Source organism: Mustela lutreola, chromosome 7 (genome assembly GCF_030435805.1).
Source record: "Mustela lutreola isolate mMusLut2 chromosome 7, mMusLut2.pri, whole genome shotgun sequence".
NCBI classification, from domain to species: Eukaryota; Metazoa; Chordata; class Mammalia; order Carnivora; family Mustelidae; genus Mustela; species Mustela lutreola.
The window spans coordinates 75,654,763-75,668,566 of NC_081296.1; the positions used below are offsets into that span (position 1 = coordinate 75,654,763).

Consider the following 13,804-nt stretch of genomic DNA (forward strand, 5'->3'; position numbering starts at 1 on the left):
TCCCTTTGGCTTCAGTGAGAAGATGCACTGGAGGGAGAAAGCCCTCTCTGTAGAGCAGAAAAATGGATCCTCTTCCTTTCATTCCTGTCACTGGGGGTTTTCTTTTGTCCTAGGGGATCCACACAGAAGTATAGCATATTAGTTGTTAAGATCAGGGACTCTGGTGGGGCGCCTGGGTGGTTCAGTCAGTTAAGTGTCTGCCTTCAGCTCAGGTCATCATCTCACGGTCCTGGGATCGAGCCCCGTGTCCATCTCCCTGCTCAATAGTGAGTCTGCTTCTCCCTCTGCCCCTCTCTCTGCCCCTCCCTCTTTCTCTGCTCCTTCTCTCTCTCTCTCACAAATAAATAAATAAAACCTTAAAAAAAAAAAAAAGATAAGGGACTCTAGAATTTTTCTTTTTTTTTTTTTTTAAGATTTTATTTATTTATTTGACAGAGTGAGAGAGAGATGAGGGGGGAGAAGGTCAGAGTCCCACTGCGGGACTCCGGGATCAAAACCTGAGCCGAAGGCAGTGGCACAACCAACTGAGCCACCCAGGCGCCCGGGACTCTAGAATTTTTCTAAGATGGTGAATGCCTCTGTTTTTTCATTTCTTAAAAATCTCCCCAAAACAAAGAGAAGCTAAGAGACATTGCAACAGGAAACTACATAGTTTAGAGAACTGAAAGATGAAGGTCACTGACATCATGGGATTGAGAGAGGTGAAAGCTAAGAAGCTGGTACCAACAAGAAGGAAGTTGATTGACTTCCTGAAACCTGAGAAATCAGAGGCACCAAATACAACTAGAGATGGACTGAGGTTTCAAGCTTGAAAACAGGAGGATTTTGGAAAATCTGTGTAAAAAATTCCTAAACCTCTGCTCCCCTCTCCCACCCTTGTGGTAGATTGGAGGTTTATTCTCTGGAGAACACCTAGAAGAGCTCTGAAATCAAGGACCCTACAAGGGGAGGCGGGCAGGGGTGAAACACTGAAAACAGAGATTGAGTAAATATCTACTTATTAACTAGAGAGGGTACCAGTGCCCTTCCCTGGCTTCTAGAACTCCAGTAGCCAGTTTATGCTTGTAGGCAAAAGAATCTAGAAGTCTAATTCTCAGGTAGAACTACCCTGTCATGGAACAGTGCAGAACCTACAGGCAAGAGCCTCAGTCAGTTAAGTATCCAACTCTTTTTTAATTTTTTAATTATTATATAATGTATTATTAGCCCCAGGGGTACAGGTCTGTGAATCACCAGGTTTACACACTTCACAGCACTCAGCACTCACCATAGCACAAACCTTCCCCAATGTCCATAACCCCACCTCCCTCTCCCTACCCACCTTCCCCCTCCACATACCCTGCAACCCTCAGTTTGTTTTGTGAGACTAAGAGTCTCTTATGGTTTGTCTCCCTCCTGATCCCATCTTGTTTCATTTATTCTTTTCCTACCCACCACGTTGCATCTCCGCTTCCTCATATCAGGGAGATCAAATGATAGTTGTCTTTCTCCAACTGACTTATTTCTAAGCCTGCTTCTCTCTCTGTCTCTTCCTGCCACTCTGTTTGCATGTGCTCGCTCTCTCTCTCTGACAAATAAATAAATAAAATCTTTTTAAAAAATAATAATAATAACAATAATATTTCTTGAAAGTGAAATGAAAACAGTAATGGTCAACCTATCTGAAAAAAAATGCTTAAGAGAAACAGCTTTTTAAAATTTAAAAAAAAAGGAAAAAAGGAAAGAAAACTTCCCAGAGCTGAAGGACAAATTGAAAGAGCCAAGTGAGTACCCAATGAAATGAGTGCAACTTAAAAATTTTAAACACCAGGATGAAATGTAAAACTACTAAAAAAGAGAGACAGAGAGGAAAGAGTCTGTAAGAGTAACATTTGACTTGGCAACAACTGTACTGCAAGCTAGAAGACAAAAGATCAATGCCTTCAAAATTCTTAGTAAAAAGTACTGCCTATCTAGAATTCTATATCCAATCAAATTATCAATCAAGTATACAGTAAGAACATTTTCAGACATTCAAAATCTCAAAATGGCTTTCCTCCTATACACCCTCCTTAGGAAGTTACTAGAGAAAGTGTTCCATGCAAACAAGAGAATGAGAAGAGAGAGCTGAGGAGCCAGGAGAGAGAGGGAAAGGGATCCCCAGGCCTGGAGAGCAACCAGTCCAGATTGGAGCAGAGGGCTAACAGGAAAGCATAAAGGGAAAAGGAAATTAGAGCATCTGGTGGATTTCATCATGAAGAATATTGTATTTCCAGGCTGTTGAGTGGTGAGGAAAGACCTGTGAATAGAAAAAGAAAACACAGCAAATGGGTAGGTGGCAGTGAGTTGCAGGAAAAATAAAAATTGCCTCAATAACTGGATCAGAGTGTATTCCTTGGCTCATCAGTAGTGTATGATGAGCAAAATGTGAGCACTGCATCTGGAGTTAACTAAAAACTGCGATATTGGAAAAACTGAAGAGAATGATAGAGAGCTTCAACTTCTTCCAGCACAATAGAAAGTCAACAAATAACATCTAAAATTGATTAATCAAAAGATAGCAGTCTAAGCATGTAATTTAGAAGCCGGAGAGAAGAGGAAGACGTTGACATTGGATTGGCACTGATTTCAAGAGTGACAATGGCACTGATTACAAGAGTGGACAGTGTAAGCCTCCAGGTTGTAGAGAGGAGACAGAAGCCACCATTTAAAAACCTTTCAGTGCTTGGACTGTTAGAATGTAAACTGCATATGTGCCACTTTTTTTTTTTTTTTCCCCCGAACCAAGGAAAAGCATTCTCTCTGAAGTCACATGCATTTGGATTTGAATCTTGGAGAACTATGTTGCTACCTATGTAGCATCTTTTTGAGACTCTGATTCCTGAACTGTAATTGAGGCAAAAAAAAATTTTTTTTTTTTTAAGTAGGCTGTACACCTAACATGGAGCCTAATGCAGGGTTTAACTCACAACCCTGAGATCAAGACCTGAGCTGTCAAGAGTCAGACGCCTAACTGACGGAGCCACCCAGGCACCCCAGGGGCAAATACTTTTGTTATCTATCACATTTTGGTAGGATTCTATAGAAATCTGAGCAAGACCATGAGGGTCAAATGCCTGGCACATAGTAGTAAGACCCTCGATGAAAGTTTTCTGTTTACCTGGTGCTTTTCATTCCTCTCTGGACACCCTAACCTCTCACCCTTTAGTCATCAAATCCTAGTGTGGATTTCAGTCCCCCCAGGTGCTTGCATGTGCCCTCACCTCTCTCATGTGGAATCAAAAGTTTGATCTCTGTTAAACAAGCAGATGATTCTTGACCTAAAATACAGCTCCCTTGAGGAGTGAATTTGATGATAAGGAAACACAGTTTCTCCTACAGGCAAGGAAAACTCAAATCACACCGGTATGCTCAGCCAGGGGCAAGGAAAACTTGGGTGAGAACCAGACATGGCAGAAGGTTCCAGGATCTCCCAGCTGGTACACACAAACACCTCCAGCTTACAGCCTTAATCCCTTCTGCTGGTGTAATGAGATCCCTCAGTTCATGAGGAAAACCGAGCTTGTGGTATTGTGACTCTCATCCCAGCTAACTGCCACCCCCAGGTGACAGCTGCACCTGTGAGGCAGGCTGGCCTGTTGCCCAGACAACCAAGGCACCTGCCGCCTGCTGTGCCCTAGACTGCCTTTGGGCTGCCTGCCCTTGGGCTGATGTCCGGACCATTAACTATCCAACAGAAAGCTTGAGGGCTTCCCAGTGGAGGTTTCTCCTTTGATTGCAGCGATTGGACTGTATGCAGAGTCCAGGTGCAGGCATGGCCGACAAATAGAGATCCACTTGGCCTCAGAGGAGTTTATAATCCCATGGAGGAGAGCAACATTCACCACCCATCAGAAAAGGAAATGATCTAAGAGGGTGATTACGGGCTGCACGTGAATTTAGTCAAGTCTCAGGTTTACACACTGGAATGCTACTTTGGAGCTTCTCACACAGGCCTGGGAGCAGGTTAGCTCCAGGTCAGGACGTTATTTTTTAGAGCCAAAGTCAGTATTCTTCGAAAATTTATGATGTTTTGTTCCTGGAGGGGCAGTGAGGGACAGCAGTGTGGGAGGCAAGGGTAATCTCTGAAAAGCTGACAATCCTCAACTGGGAAGAGTGCCTTGTGGAAGGGTGACCCTCCAATTCTCTGTCTAAAAGGGGACACTTGGGAGTGAAAGGAGTATAATTAATAAGTACATCAGGGGGACGCCTGGGTGGCTCAGTTGGTTAAGCAGCTGCCTTCGGCTCGGGTCGTGATCCCATCGTCCTGGGGTCGAGTCCCACATCAGACTCCTTGCTCGGCGGGGAGCCTGCTTCTCCCTCTGCCTCTGCCTGCCATTCTGTCTGCCTGTGCTCGCTCTCTCTCCCTCTCTCTTTGACAAATAAATAAAATCTTTAAAAAAAAAAAAAATAAGTACATCAGGACCACGGGCATAAACCAGGACTGGCCCTGACAAACCAGGCATATGGTCTCCCCGCTTCTAGGTACTTTCAATTTCTAAAAGGGAATACAGATAGTCCCCAATTTATGATGGTTCTGCCTATGATTTTTTTTTTTTTTTACCTTACCGTGGTGTGAAAGTGGTACTCAGTAGAAGCCATATGCCGAGTTTTGAATTTTGATCTTTTCCCATCTAGCAATAGATACTCTGCTCCTCTCTCGTGAGGCTGGGCAACCGCAGTGAGACACAGCTCCCAGTCAGCCATACAGTCATGAGGGTGAACAGCCAAGACCCAGACAACCATTGTGTGTCTCAATTTCAGTACAGTATTCAATCAATTACCTGACATCTTCAATACAATATTATAAAGTAGGGTTTGTGCTGGAGCTTTGCCCAGCTGTAGGCTTATTTTTTTTTAATTTTTTAAAAAGATTTTTATTTATTTATTTGACAGACAGAGATTACAAGTAGGCAGAGAGGCAAGTAGAGAGATAGGAGGAAGCAGGCTCCCCGCCGAGCAGAGAGCCCAATGTGGGGCTCAATCCCAGGACTCTGAGATCATGACCTGAGCCGAAGGCAGATGCTTTAACCCACTGAACCACCCAGGTGCCCCCAGCTGTAGGCTTATGTACGTGTTCTGAACACGCTTAAGGGATGCTAGGTTAAGCTATAATGTCCGGTAGAGTAGGTGAATAAAAAGCATTTTTTACTTAGGACATTATTAATTTATGGTGGGTTTATTGGGATGTAATGCCATCAGAAATCGAGGAAGATCTATAGATTCTGTGACCTATGATCTAGCTTGCTGGTTAAGAGAATAGGTTCCCACTCAGTCAGAATGTCGAAGTTCATGCTACTAGCATGAGACCCCTGGGCTCTACACACATTTCCTCCTCAGAAGGCCACACAAGGGACCCAGTTTTTACAAAAACCAGTATCTGTCCACTTTGTTGGTTAGGACTCCTGAGAACACTTCACCACCTGACTTTTCACCAACAAGTACTCGAAAATGAAAGGCATCTATCTATACTGCTCCCCTGACCCACTGCCTCCTTCTCACGTGGAACTCAATTCAAGCTTTGTTTTGGTTTGGTTTTTATCCATCTTATCAAATGCCCTCCCCTTACCAGAGAACCACCAGTCTCTCAATGCCAACAGCTCTTTTCCAAGAGGAACTCTTACCCCAAAATAACTTCAGAGTGATTTCACAGAATAGGAAATAAGGTAAGAAATGCTCTTCAGAAGCTTTGCCCTCTTAAGCAAATTTGTTGTCCAATCCAAGAACTTAACATTTGAAGTGAGAGGTCTGGTTACCAGGCACTTTCACCCATTCCATTACATTTCCTGTTAAAGGTTATAGAATTACAGAATTTGCAGGTTAAAATTATACTTGTTTACTAAAATTATACTTGTTTACCCTCCTCTCCCACCACCAGACTGTGATCTCCTGGAAGACATAAATTGCATTATTGGTATAAAATATCATTGAAATTACTACAGATTTGGACATATTTGTAGGGGCCTCCCAAGCGATTGTGGTTGAATGGAAAGCAACCGGGTCCTAACTCCACCTCTCCCGCGGACACAAGCGCTCCTTTCAGATCTTACACTCAAAACAATTTTTCCTTTGTGATTTTTATTTATAGCAAAATGTATTCCTCCCAGGCCACCCAAGGCAACTGGGAGCCAGCTTCCTCTCTCTCTTCCCCTTCCCAGTCCCCCTGGGACATTTTCATCGTCGTGGTTCCGCTTTACCTGGTTTTGTGACCTCTGGGTCTGTGAAATGAGGACATGATCATGAGTCTTCTCTCCAGAGGCGCCTGGCTGGCTCAGGCAGTTAAGTGCCTGCCTTTGGCTTGAGTCATGATCCCAGGGTTCTGGGATCAAACCCCAAATCAAGCCCCTAACCCAGCTCCCTGCTCAGTGGGGAGCCTGCTTTTCCCACTCCCTCCCTTCCCGCACTCATGCTCGCCTTCTCACTCTCTCTCAAATAAATAAAATCTTAAAAAAAAAAAAAAAAATCCTCTCTCCACCCCTGAGACCCTAACAGTAATCACTCTGTAGAAAATCAGTCTCTCTCCTTACACTGTGTTCCCAGTTTTCTTCTTCCCTGTCAAGTGAAGACGGTTGTGAGCCTTTGATAGATCTTTCCCATGTGAACCCTCCTCTTTGGTAGTTCACTGAGATTCACCAGCCCCATCAAGAAGACAGTCAGTACCTTGGTCTAGCTTCAGAGTGGATGTGGATTAAATGTTAGCCTCCTTTAGTTCTATCAAATTATCTCACCTTACCTCTTAAAAATCAAAATAGGAAAACACAAGTCTTTGGGTTATGAAATCGGAGTTCCAGCTGTCAGCCCAAACCATGTGGGTTGGCGAGGAGGGGGCGTGATGGGGTGTGAGTAACAGAAAAGGCGTGCACTAAGAGGTGAATCCATAACCAACATAAATGTGTAGAAACGTAATGGCGATTACAAGTATGTAAGTGCAGTCTCCAGAGAGGGTTTAATTTGGTCTCTCCTTCCCCTGCCACAGAAACCAAATGATCATGTCCATAAAGTGAGACTGGCCATAGGAAACGGCTTGCGAGCAGACGTGTGGAGGGAATTCATCAGGAGATTTGGGGACATTTACATTTATGAGTTCTACGCTGCCACGGAAGGCAATATTGCCTTTATGAATTATACGAGAAAAATCGGTGCTGTCGGGAGAGTAAACTACCTACAGAAAGTAAGTACATTGAAAGATGAAAGCATATGGGACTGCCTTTCAGAATACAGAGACTTCTTAAAAGCTGTGTCATGACAATGTTCTTAGAAGCTCGTACCGCATCAGAGCCATGGTCGATCCGTGTCTCCAAGAGAGGGTCTGCTCATTCTCTATGACAGTGAATGCAAAGTGACAGGGCCCTTTCATTTTTTAAATCTCAATTTCTTGTAATAACAACCTATTACGCCTTTGCTACCTGCAACTTCTGCGCAATATTCCCAATGCATTTATGAGTGTAGATGACCAAATACCAGAAGCCTACTGGTTGGGTAAGTTGACCGCACACTGTGAAATGGAGTGTTTCTCTTTCATGGTCCTGTGTCTCACAGTGACTGGGGGACCTTTGTACACCTACAGGGGCAGGGTGCCACCCCCTGAGCTCTGAGTCCCATGGTTCTGGGGCAGGGCACCCACATCAGTGTTTGCCAAAAGCTGTGACGCCAGGATTCAGAACCACCATTGGGACCTCCCAGAGAACTGGAACGTGCCCCGGCTCTGGCATTTCACAAACATTCGTATTTCCCCGATGACTCCACCAGAATGCTAGTTGTTATTTTCCAGCCAGCTCCCACAGCAGTCTCTGCTTCCACTCAGGTGTTTATTGTCTGGTGTCTCCAGACGGTCTCTTTGCCTTTTTTGTGTTTGAGCAGTCAGTCTTCCAGGTGATCCCGTCTTTCAACAATCCCAGGAATCTTCAGCGAAGCCTGAGTCTCCGCTGGCTAGAGCAGTCCCAGCTGTCACTACTCCACTGGCAGCCCTTCCTGCCTGGCCCTGAACGGTGACACCAGAGCTCCCAGGCAACAGGATGGGCTAATCCTCAGAGGACAAAGGACAGCAATTGGTGTGCATAAGAGCTGGGCCTCGAGAGATCAAATTTCAGCACGTTGCATACTGACTGGGCGACCTTGAGCAAGTCACTTCTGTTGCTTAGGCCTCCCTTTCATTGTTTGCAAAACAAAGATAAAAAGAGAAAAGAGAAAATGTAGAGCCTAGTGCATCTGGCCCAAACTCTGTATTTATAATGAGGGGAAAGGGTTATTGAAAGAATTAAATAGCTTGGGAAAAAAGTCCTTAGAGGCTATAGCCCAATGCCTGTCATATAATAGCTGTGAACAATTATTAGCTATAGCTCTTGTGCTTATTATCATCCCATTCCTCACATTCTGGCCTTATCTCAAGGCATTCTCAAGCCCCTGGAACCTCTCAGACACTAACAGCCACGTCTATGCGACACAGGTCCTGTCACCGTTCTCCACTCCTGTGCCACCTGGCTCAGTGGCCACTAGCTATATGTGGCCATTTCTATTTCAATGATGTAAATGACATTTTTAATTCAGTGCTTCCCTCTCACCAGCCACGTTTCACATGCTCAGTAGCCACATGTGTTTCATAGCTACTGTGTTGGGCAGTTCAAATATAGAGCATTTCCGTCATAGCTGAAAATTTTACAGGGCAGCACTGCCACAGAGCTCAGAATCCATTTATTACCCCCCACTGGTAAGGTCAGTCTTCTCTAGCTAGCTTCAGTTCAACCCACAGCAGCCGAAACCTCGGGTACCCAGGTCGAATGCAACTCAGAACAAGAAAGGGTAGGAGGCTGAGTTGATTGAGACATGGTACAAGACATCCATGTCATTACTACTGACCCTCAAAAAAGACAAGTGTCAGGGAAACTCGTTTTAAACCAGATCTGAGGCCCTTAAAAGTTGGTGCCATATATTACTTAGTTCTTGGCTTCTCATCCGTTGATTACCATGTTTTATTGTCAATTTTTCAGCTTTAAACAAGAAGGGTTTTTTTTTTATAAGATTTTTTATGTATTTATTTGACAGAGAAAGATCACGAGCAGGCAGAGAGAGAGAGAGAGAGGGAGAGAGGAGGAAGCAGGCTCCCGCTGAGCAGGGAGCCCGATGTGGGACTCGATCCCAGGACCCTGAGATCATGACCTGAGCCGAAGGCAGAGCTTTAACCCACTGAGCCACCCAGGCATCCTGGTATTTTTTTAATTGGAAGAAAAAAAAGTGGGAGGAGGGAGAAGATGCCCCTGCAACTGATGTGGAAAAAAACATTAGTTACCAGTCCCCAATTTTTTTTTTAAGATTTTTTATTTTATTTATTTGACAGAGAGAGATGACAAGCAGGCAGAGAGGCAGGCAGAGAGAGAGGAGGAAGCAGGCTTCCTGCTGAGCAGAGAGCCCAATGATGCACCAGCCCCAAATTTTTTACACCCTTGCAAATAAACAAGGTCTAACATTGGCAGACTATGAATGCTACTTGCTTTGTAATGGTTATCTGCTACTATTGAGGCATAGGACTGGTTAACTTATCATATAAACTTAAATCTGAAGCGGACACAGTCTTCCTGGCTAATAATTACTTCTAAATACTGTCAGATTTAGTAGAGGAAATAAGAGTAGAGAATATTAGTAGAGAAAATCATATGTTTATTTCTCTTACTGGACTATATAAATTTAAGTTCTTATGTCTTTGAAATGTATATGTGAAAATGGTGGAGTTTTAATCATTTGATAGCCACACGCATGAAATAATGCTAGAACTGAGCCTTAACAATATTGGAAAATATGTGGAAATGTGAAACATCTAACAGTGGCATACAGGTTTTTAAAACCCCCTTGTGATATGTCTACCAAAACACATGTGAGAGAGTGTTCACAACATCATCATTTGTAAAAGTCTAAAACTGGAAACAGTCCAAATGCCAATTAACAGGAAGATAGATCAATTGTGGTATATTCAAACAAGGAAAATCCCATGGCAATAAAAAATAAACCATTGGGGAAAAAAACAGCGTGGCTAGACGAGATACAGACATTTTACAGAATGAAAGCAGGAACAAGGGCACCTACTCTATCTCCTTACCTCATTTATTTGAAGTGTAAGATAATTGATGGTGATGAGTTAGAATAGCAGTGGACATGACAGAAAGGGAAAGAAGAGACTTTGACAGCATATGGAAGTGTTTTATTTCTTGGTCTGTGTGGTGGTGACATGGATGTGTCCATATGTAATTTTACCAAACTGGGTGTTTACGATTTATGTACTTTTTGTACTTAATGTATGCCATGCCACAATGAAAGGGGAAAGATGTGAAGAAATTTATATTTAAAATGATATATTTGGGGGCTCCGAGTTGGCTTAGTCAGTTAAGCCTCTGCCTTCAGCTCAGGTCATGATCCCAGAGCCCTGGAATGGAGTCCCGTGTCCAGCTTCCTGCTCAGCAGGGGTCTGCTTCTCCCTGTGCCTCCACCCCTCCCCATGCTTGTTCTCCTGTGTGCACGCTCTCTCGCTCTCTCTCAAATAAATAAAATCTTTAAAAGTAAATAAAATAAAATAAAATTATGTATTTTAATTTTTCTAGAAAGTCATAACTTATGATCTGATTAAATATGACGTGGAGAAAGATGAGCCTATGCGAGATGGAAATGGATATTGCATCAGAGTTCCCAAAGGTACGGGAGAGTTCTGTTCAGTTAACCTGGGTTTTTTTTTTACCATTATCTAGTGACTATTAAGAACTAACATACAGGGGCACCTGGGTGGTTCAGTGGGTTAAGCCTCTTCCTGTGGCTCAGGTCATAATCTCAGGGTCCTGGGATTGAGCCCTGCATCAGGCTCTTAAAAAAAAGTTAAAAAAAAAAAAAAAAAAAAGAACTAACATACAATTGCTAAAATGAATACATGGTTAAAAAAAAATTTTTTTTAGGGTGGGGGAATAAAAGAGACTTATTTAATACCCTCAGAAATAATTAATTCCAGGAATTCCAAAAGGTATTAATTTACCACTACATGTAGCATAGTTATACTTTGAAACCTAGCTTAACAACTTCCTGTCTGTGAGGTATTTTGTGGAAAGGGATATGGAATGATGGTTGCAAAATCTAGTTCACTTTAGTGGGTCTTCTTTCACTTTCAAGCTTAAAATACTGTGCATTTGTCTAATGATGTGTGTAAATCATTATTCGGTAAAATACTAACATTTTTAGAATTACAAATGTGTGGCCACATAGAATTCTGTACTCTGTGTGTACAGTGTCTACACATGTGTATATGATGTGTATGGATATACATGCACATGGGCATGGAAAGAGACCCTTCCTACAGCCAGCGTGTTGCCAATGGATTGTATGGCAACAGTTGTTTTGTTTGTTTGATTGGTTTTCTTGGTTTCTTTCTTTTTTGTTCTCTTGCATTCACCACTTCTTATCATTGTGTTATTTTGCTCCAACGCTAGGCATTTTTTCACATTTCTATCAAGGAATGAAAAAAGCAAAACCGCTAATTGAAAATTCTCAAGACCTCTATCACTCTTACTCTGGGTTTACCCGGCATTTTCCAAAACCCATTTTTTTTTTTTAAGATTTTTATTTATTTATTTATTTGACAGAGAGAGAGAGAGCCAGAGAGGGAACTTAAGCAGAGGGAGTGGGAGACGGAGAAGCAGGCTTCCCACCAAACAGGGAGCCCAATGCGGGGTTCAATCCCAGGACTCTGGGATCATGACCTGAACCAAAGGCAGTTGCTTAACCAACTGAGCCATGCAGGCGCCTCAAAACCCCCTATTAAAGCCAGGTTTCACACACTTCAGTATAAATGGCAGAGGGGAGCCTGGGTAGCTCAGTTGGTTAAGCAACTCAGGTCATGATCCTGAAGTCCCAGGATCAAGTCCTGCATCAGGCTCCCTGCTCTGCACAGAGTCTGCTTCTCCCTCTGACCCTTCCCCCCTCATGCTGTCTCTCTCCCTCCCTCTCTGTCTCTCTCAAATAAATAAATAAATAAAATCTTTAAAAATATATAAATATAAATATATATAAAATATATAAATGTATAAATATATAAATATATTTTATATAAATATATAAAAATATATAAATAAATATTTTAAAATATATGAATATTTTATATATTTAAAAATATATAAAATATATAAATATAAATATATAAAAGGATAGGTTTTTAAAAGCATTTTCTTAGCTTGGTGTTACTTAGATTTTATTATTTTAAGTCTATGGCCATACCACCCTGAACACACCCGATCTCATCTGATCTCAGAAGCTAAGCAGGGTTGGGCCTGGTTAGTACTTGGAAGGGAGATTTTATTATTTTAAGCCATGCGTTAGCCTCTTTAAAATAAAATGTGATCAAAACCCAATTACAAGAGTTTGAAAACACACAGGAGAACCAATGAGTTTCAATTTCATTACAAATTTTAAAATCGGGGAGTAGTCTGAAAAAAATATATGCTAATTTCAGCCCGGGGTTAATTTGATAACTGGGGCAATGTCCATTGGCAGGACTTAGGTTATGCACATGAGGGATAGGCATATCTTCTGTAAAATGGGATAAGAATTATTTGAACACAGTCACTTTTGGAAGAATTTTAAGATCCACTTGAGGAACAGATACATATGGAGTTTCAAGATCTAGAATTTAGAAAATCTGTGCATTTGGTCAAATCAAAACAGATTGAAAAAGAACTTTATAAGTTTATGTCTTGAAAATACTATAAAACTAAGACAATGATAGGGATGTTTCACTTGGGAGTTGTCTTAGCTTGTGGAAAATGAAAGGTTGAGGTAAAGGAGAAAATATCTTCCATTTGTAAGTTCAAAAACTGATTCCAAATACTGTATGCAAATTATTAAAATGATAAGCATCTGAATGTTACCACTGTACATGGAAAATGAGATCAATGTTGTGCCAGCTTTGTAAATGATTTCTAATAAAGGTAACTGAAAATGCAATCTGAACATCGCACTACATTTTTCTGAGTGTTTTTTTGGTTTTTTTTTAATATTTTATTTATTAATTTGACAGAGGGAGAGAGAGATCACAAGCAGGCAAAGAAGCAGGCAGAGAGAGGGGGAAGCAGGCTCCCCGCCAAGCAGGGAGCCCGACGTGGGGCTCGATCCCAGGACCCCAGGATCATGACCTGTGCTGAACGCAGGGGCTCAACCCACTAAGCCACCCAGGTGCCCCTCTGAGAGTGTTTTAATTACAAGTAAAGTCTTTAATTTTTTCATTGTGGAACCAGGCTTAATGCCAAGCCCTATAACATTAAAAAATGGCATTTGAAAATAAAATTAAATAAAATTACATTTAAAATGGTACTTTCAGCAGGTTTAAGGGCCACACGTGAAGATGTCCTTTTCTGAGTATATGGCAACAGTTTCCGGAGAATGTTAATAATAAAATTTGCTTGCTGCTAGCCGATAAAATACCAGTTTACTCTCTTCTGTCCTAGGCGAGGTTGGACTTCTCATTTGCAGAATCACACAACTTACACCCTTTTCTGGCTATGCTGGAGGAAATACTCAGACAGAGAAGAAAAAACTGAGAGACGTCTTTAAGAAAGGAGACCTCTATTTTAATAGCGGAGATCTCTTAATGATTGACCATGACAATTTCATCTACTTCCACGACCGAGTTGGAGATACTTTCCGGTTGGTTTCTCTGAATTATTGAGCCAAAAAATTAACACATGTACAATTTGGCTGCCTCCTAAATTGGAACTGCATTCTGCTTTGGCTCTGATGCTCCCTTTCCTTCTATCTCTCA

General features: G+C 42.0%; 1 protein-coding gene across 1 annotated transcript in view; it reads left to right on the plus strand.

The window, feature by feature from the left end:
* The window catches only part of SLC27A2 (solute carrier family 27 member 2), a 52,737-nt gene that overhangs the window by 31,454 nt on the left and 7,479 nt on the right, over nucleotides 1-13,804 (plus strand). Inside the window, exons 5-7 of the mRNA XM_059181518.1 lie at nucleotides 6,995-7,189; nucleotides 10,608-10,698; nucleotides 13,491-13,689. Coding sequence (XP_059037501.1) covers nucleotides 6,995-7,189; nucleotides 10,608-10,698; nucleotides 13,491-13,689 — 485 coding nt within the window. The remainder of the gene's footprint in view (nucleotides 1-6,994; nucleotides 7,190-10,607; nucleotides 10,699-13,490; nucleotides 13,690-13,804) is intronic.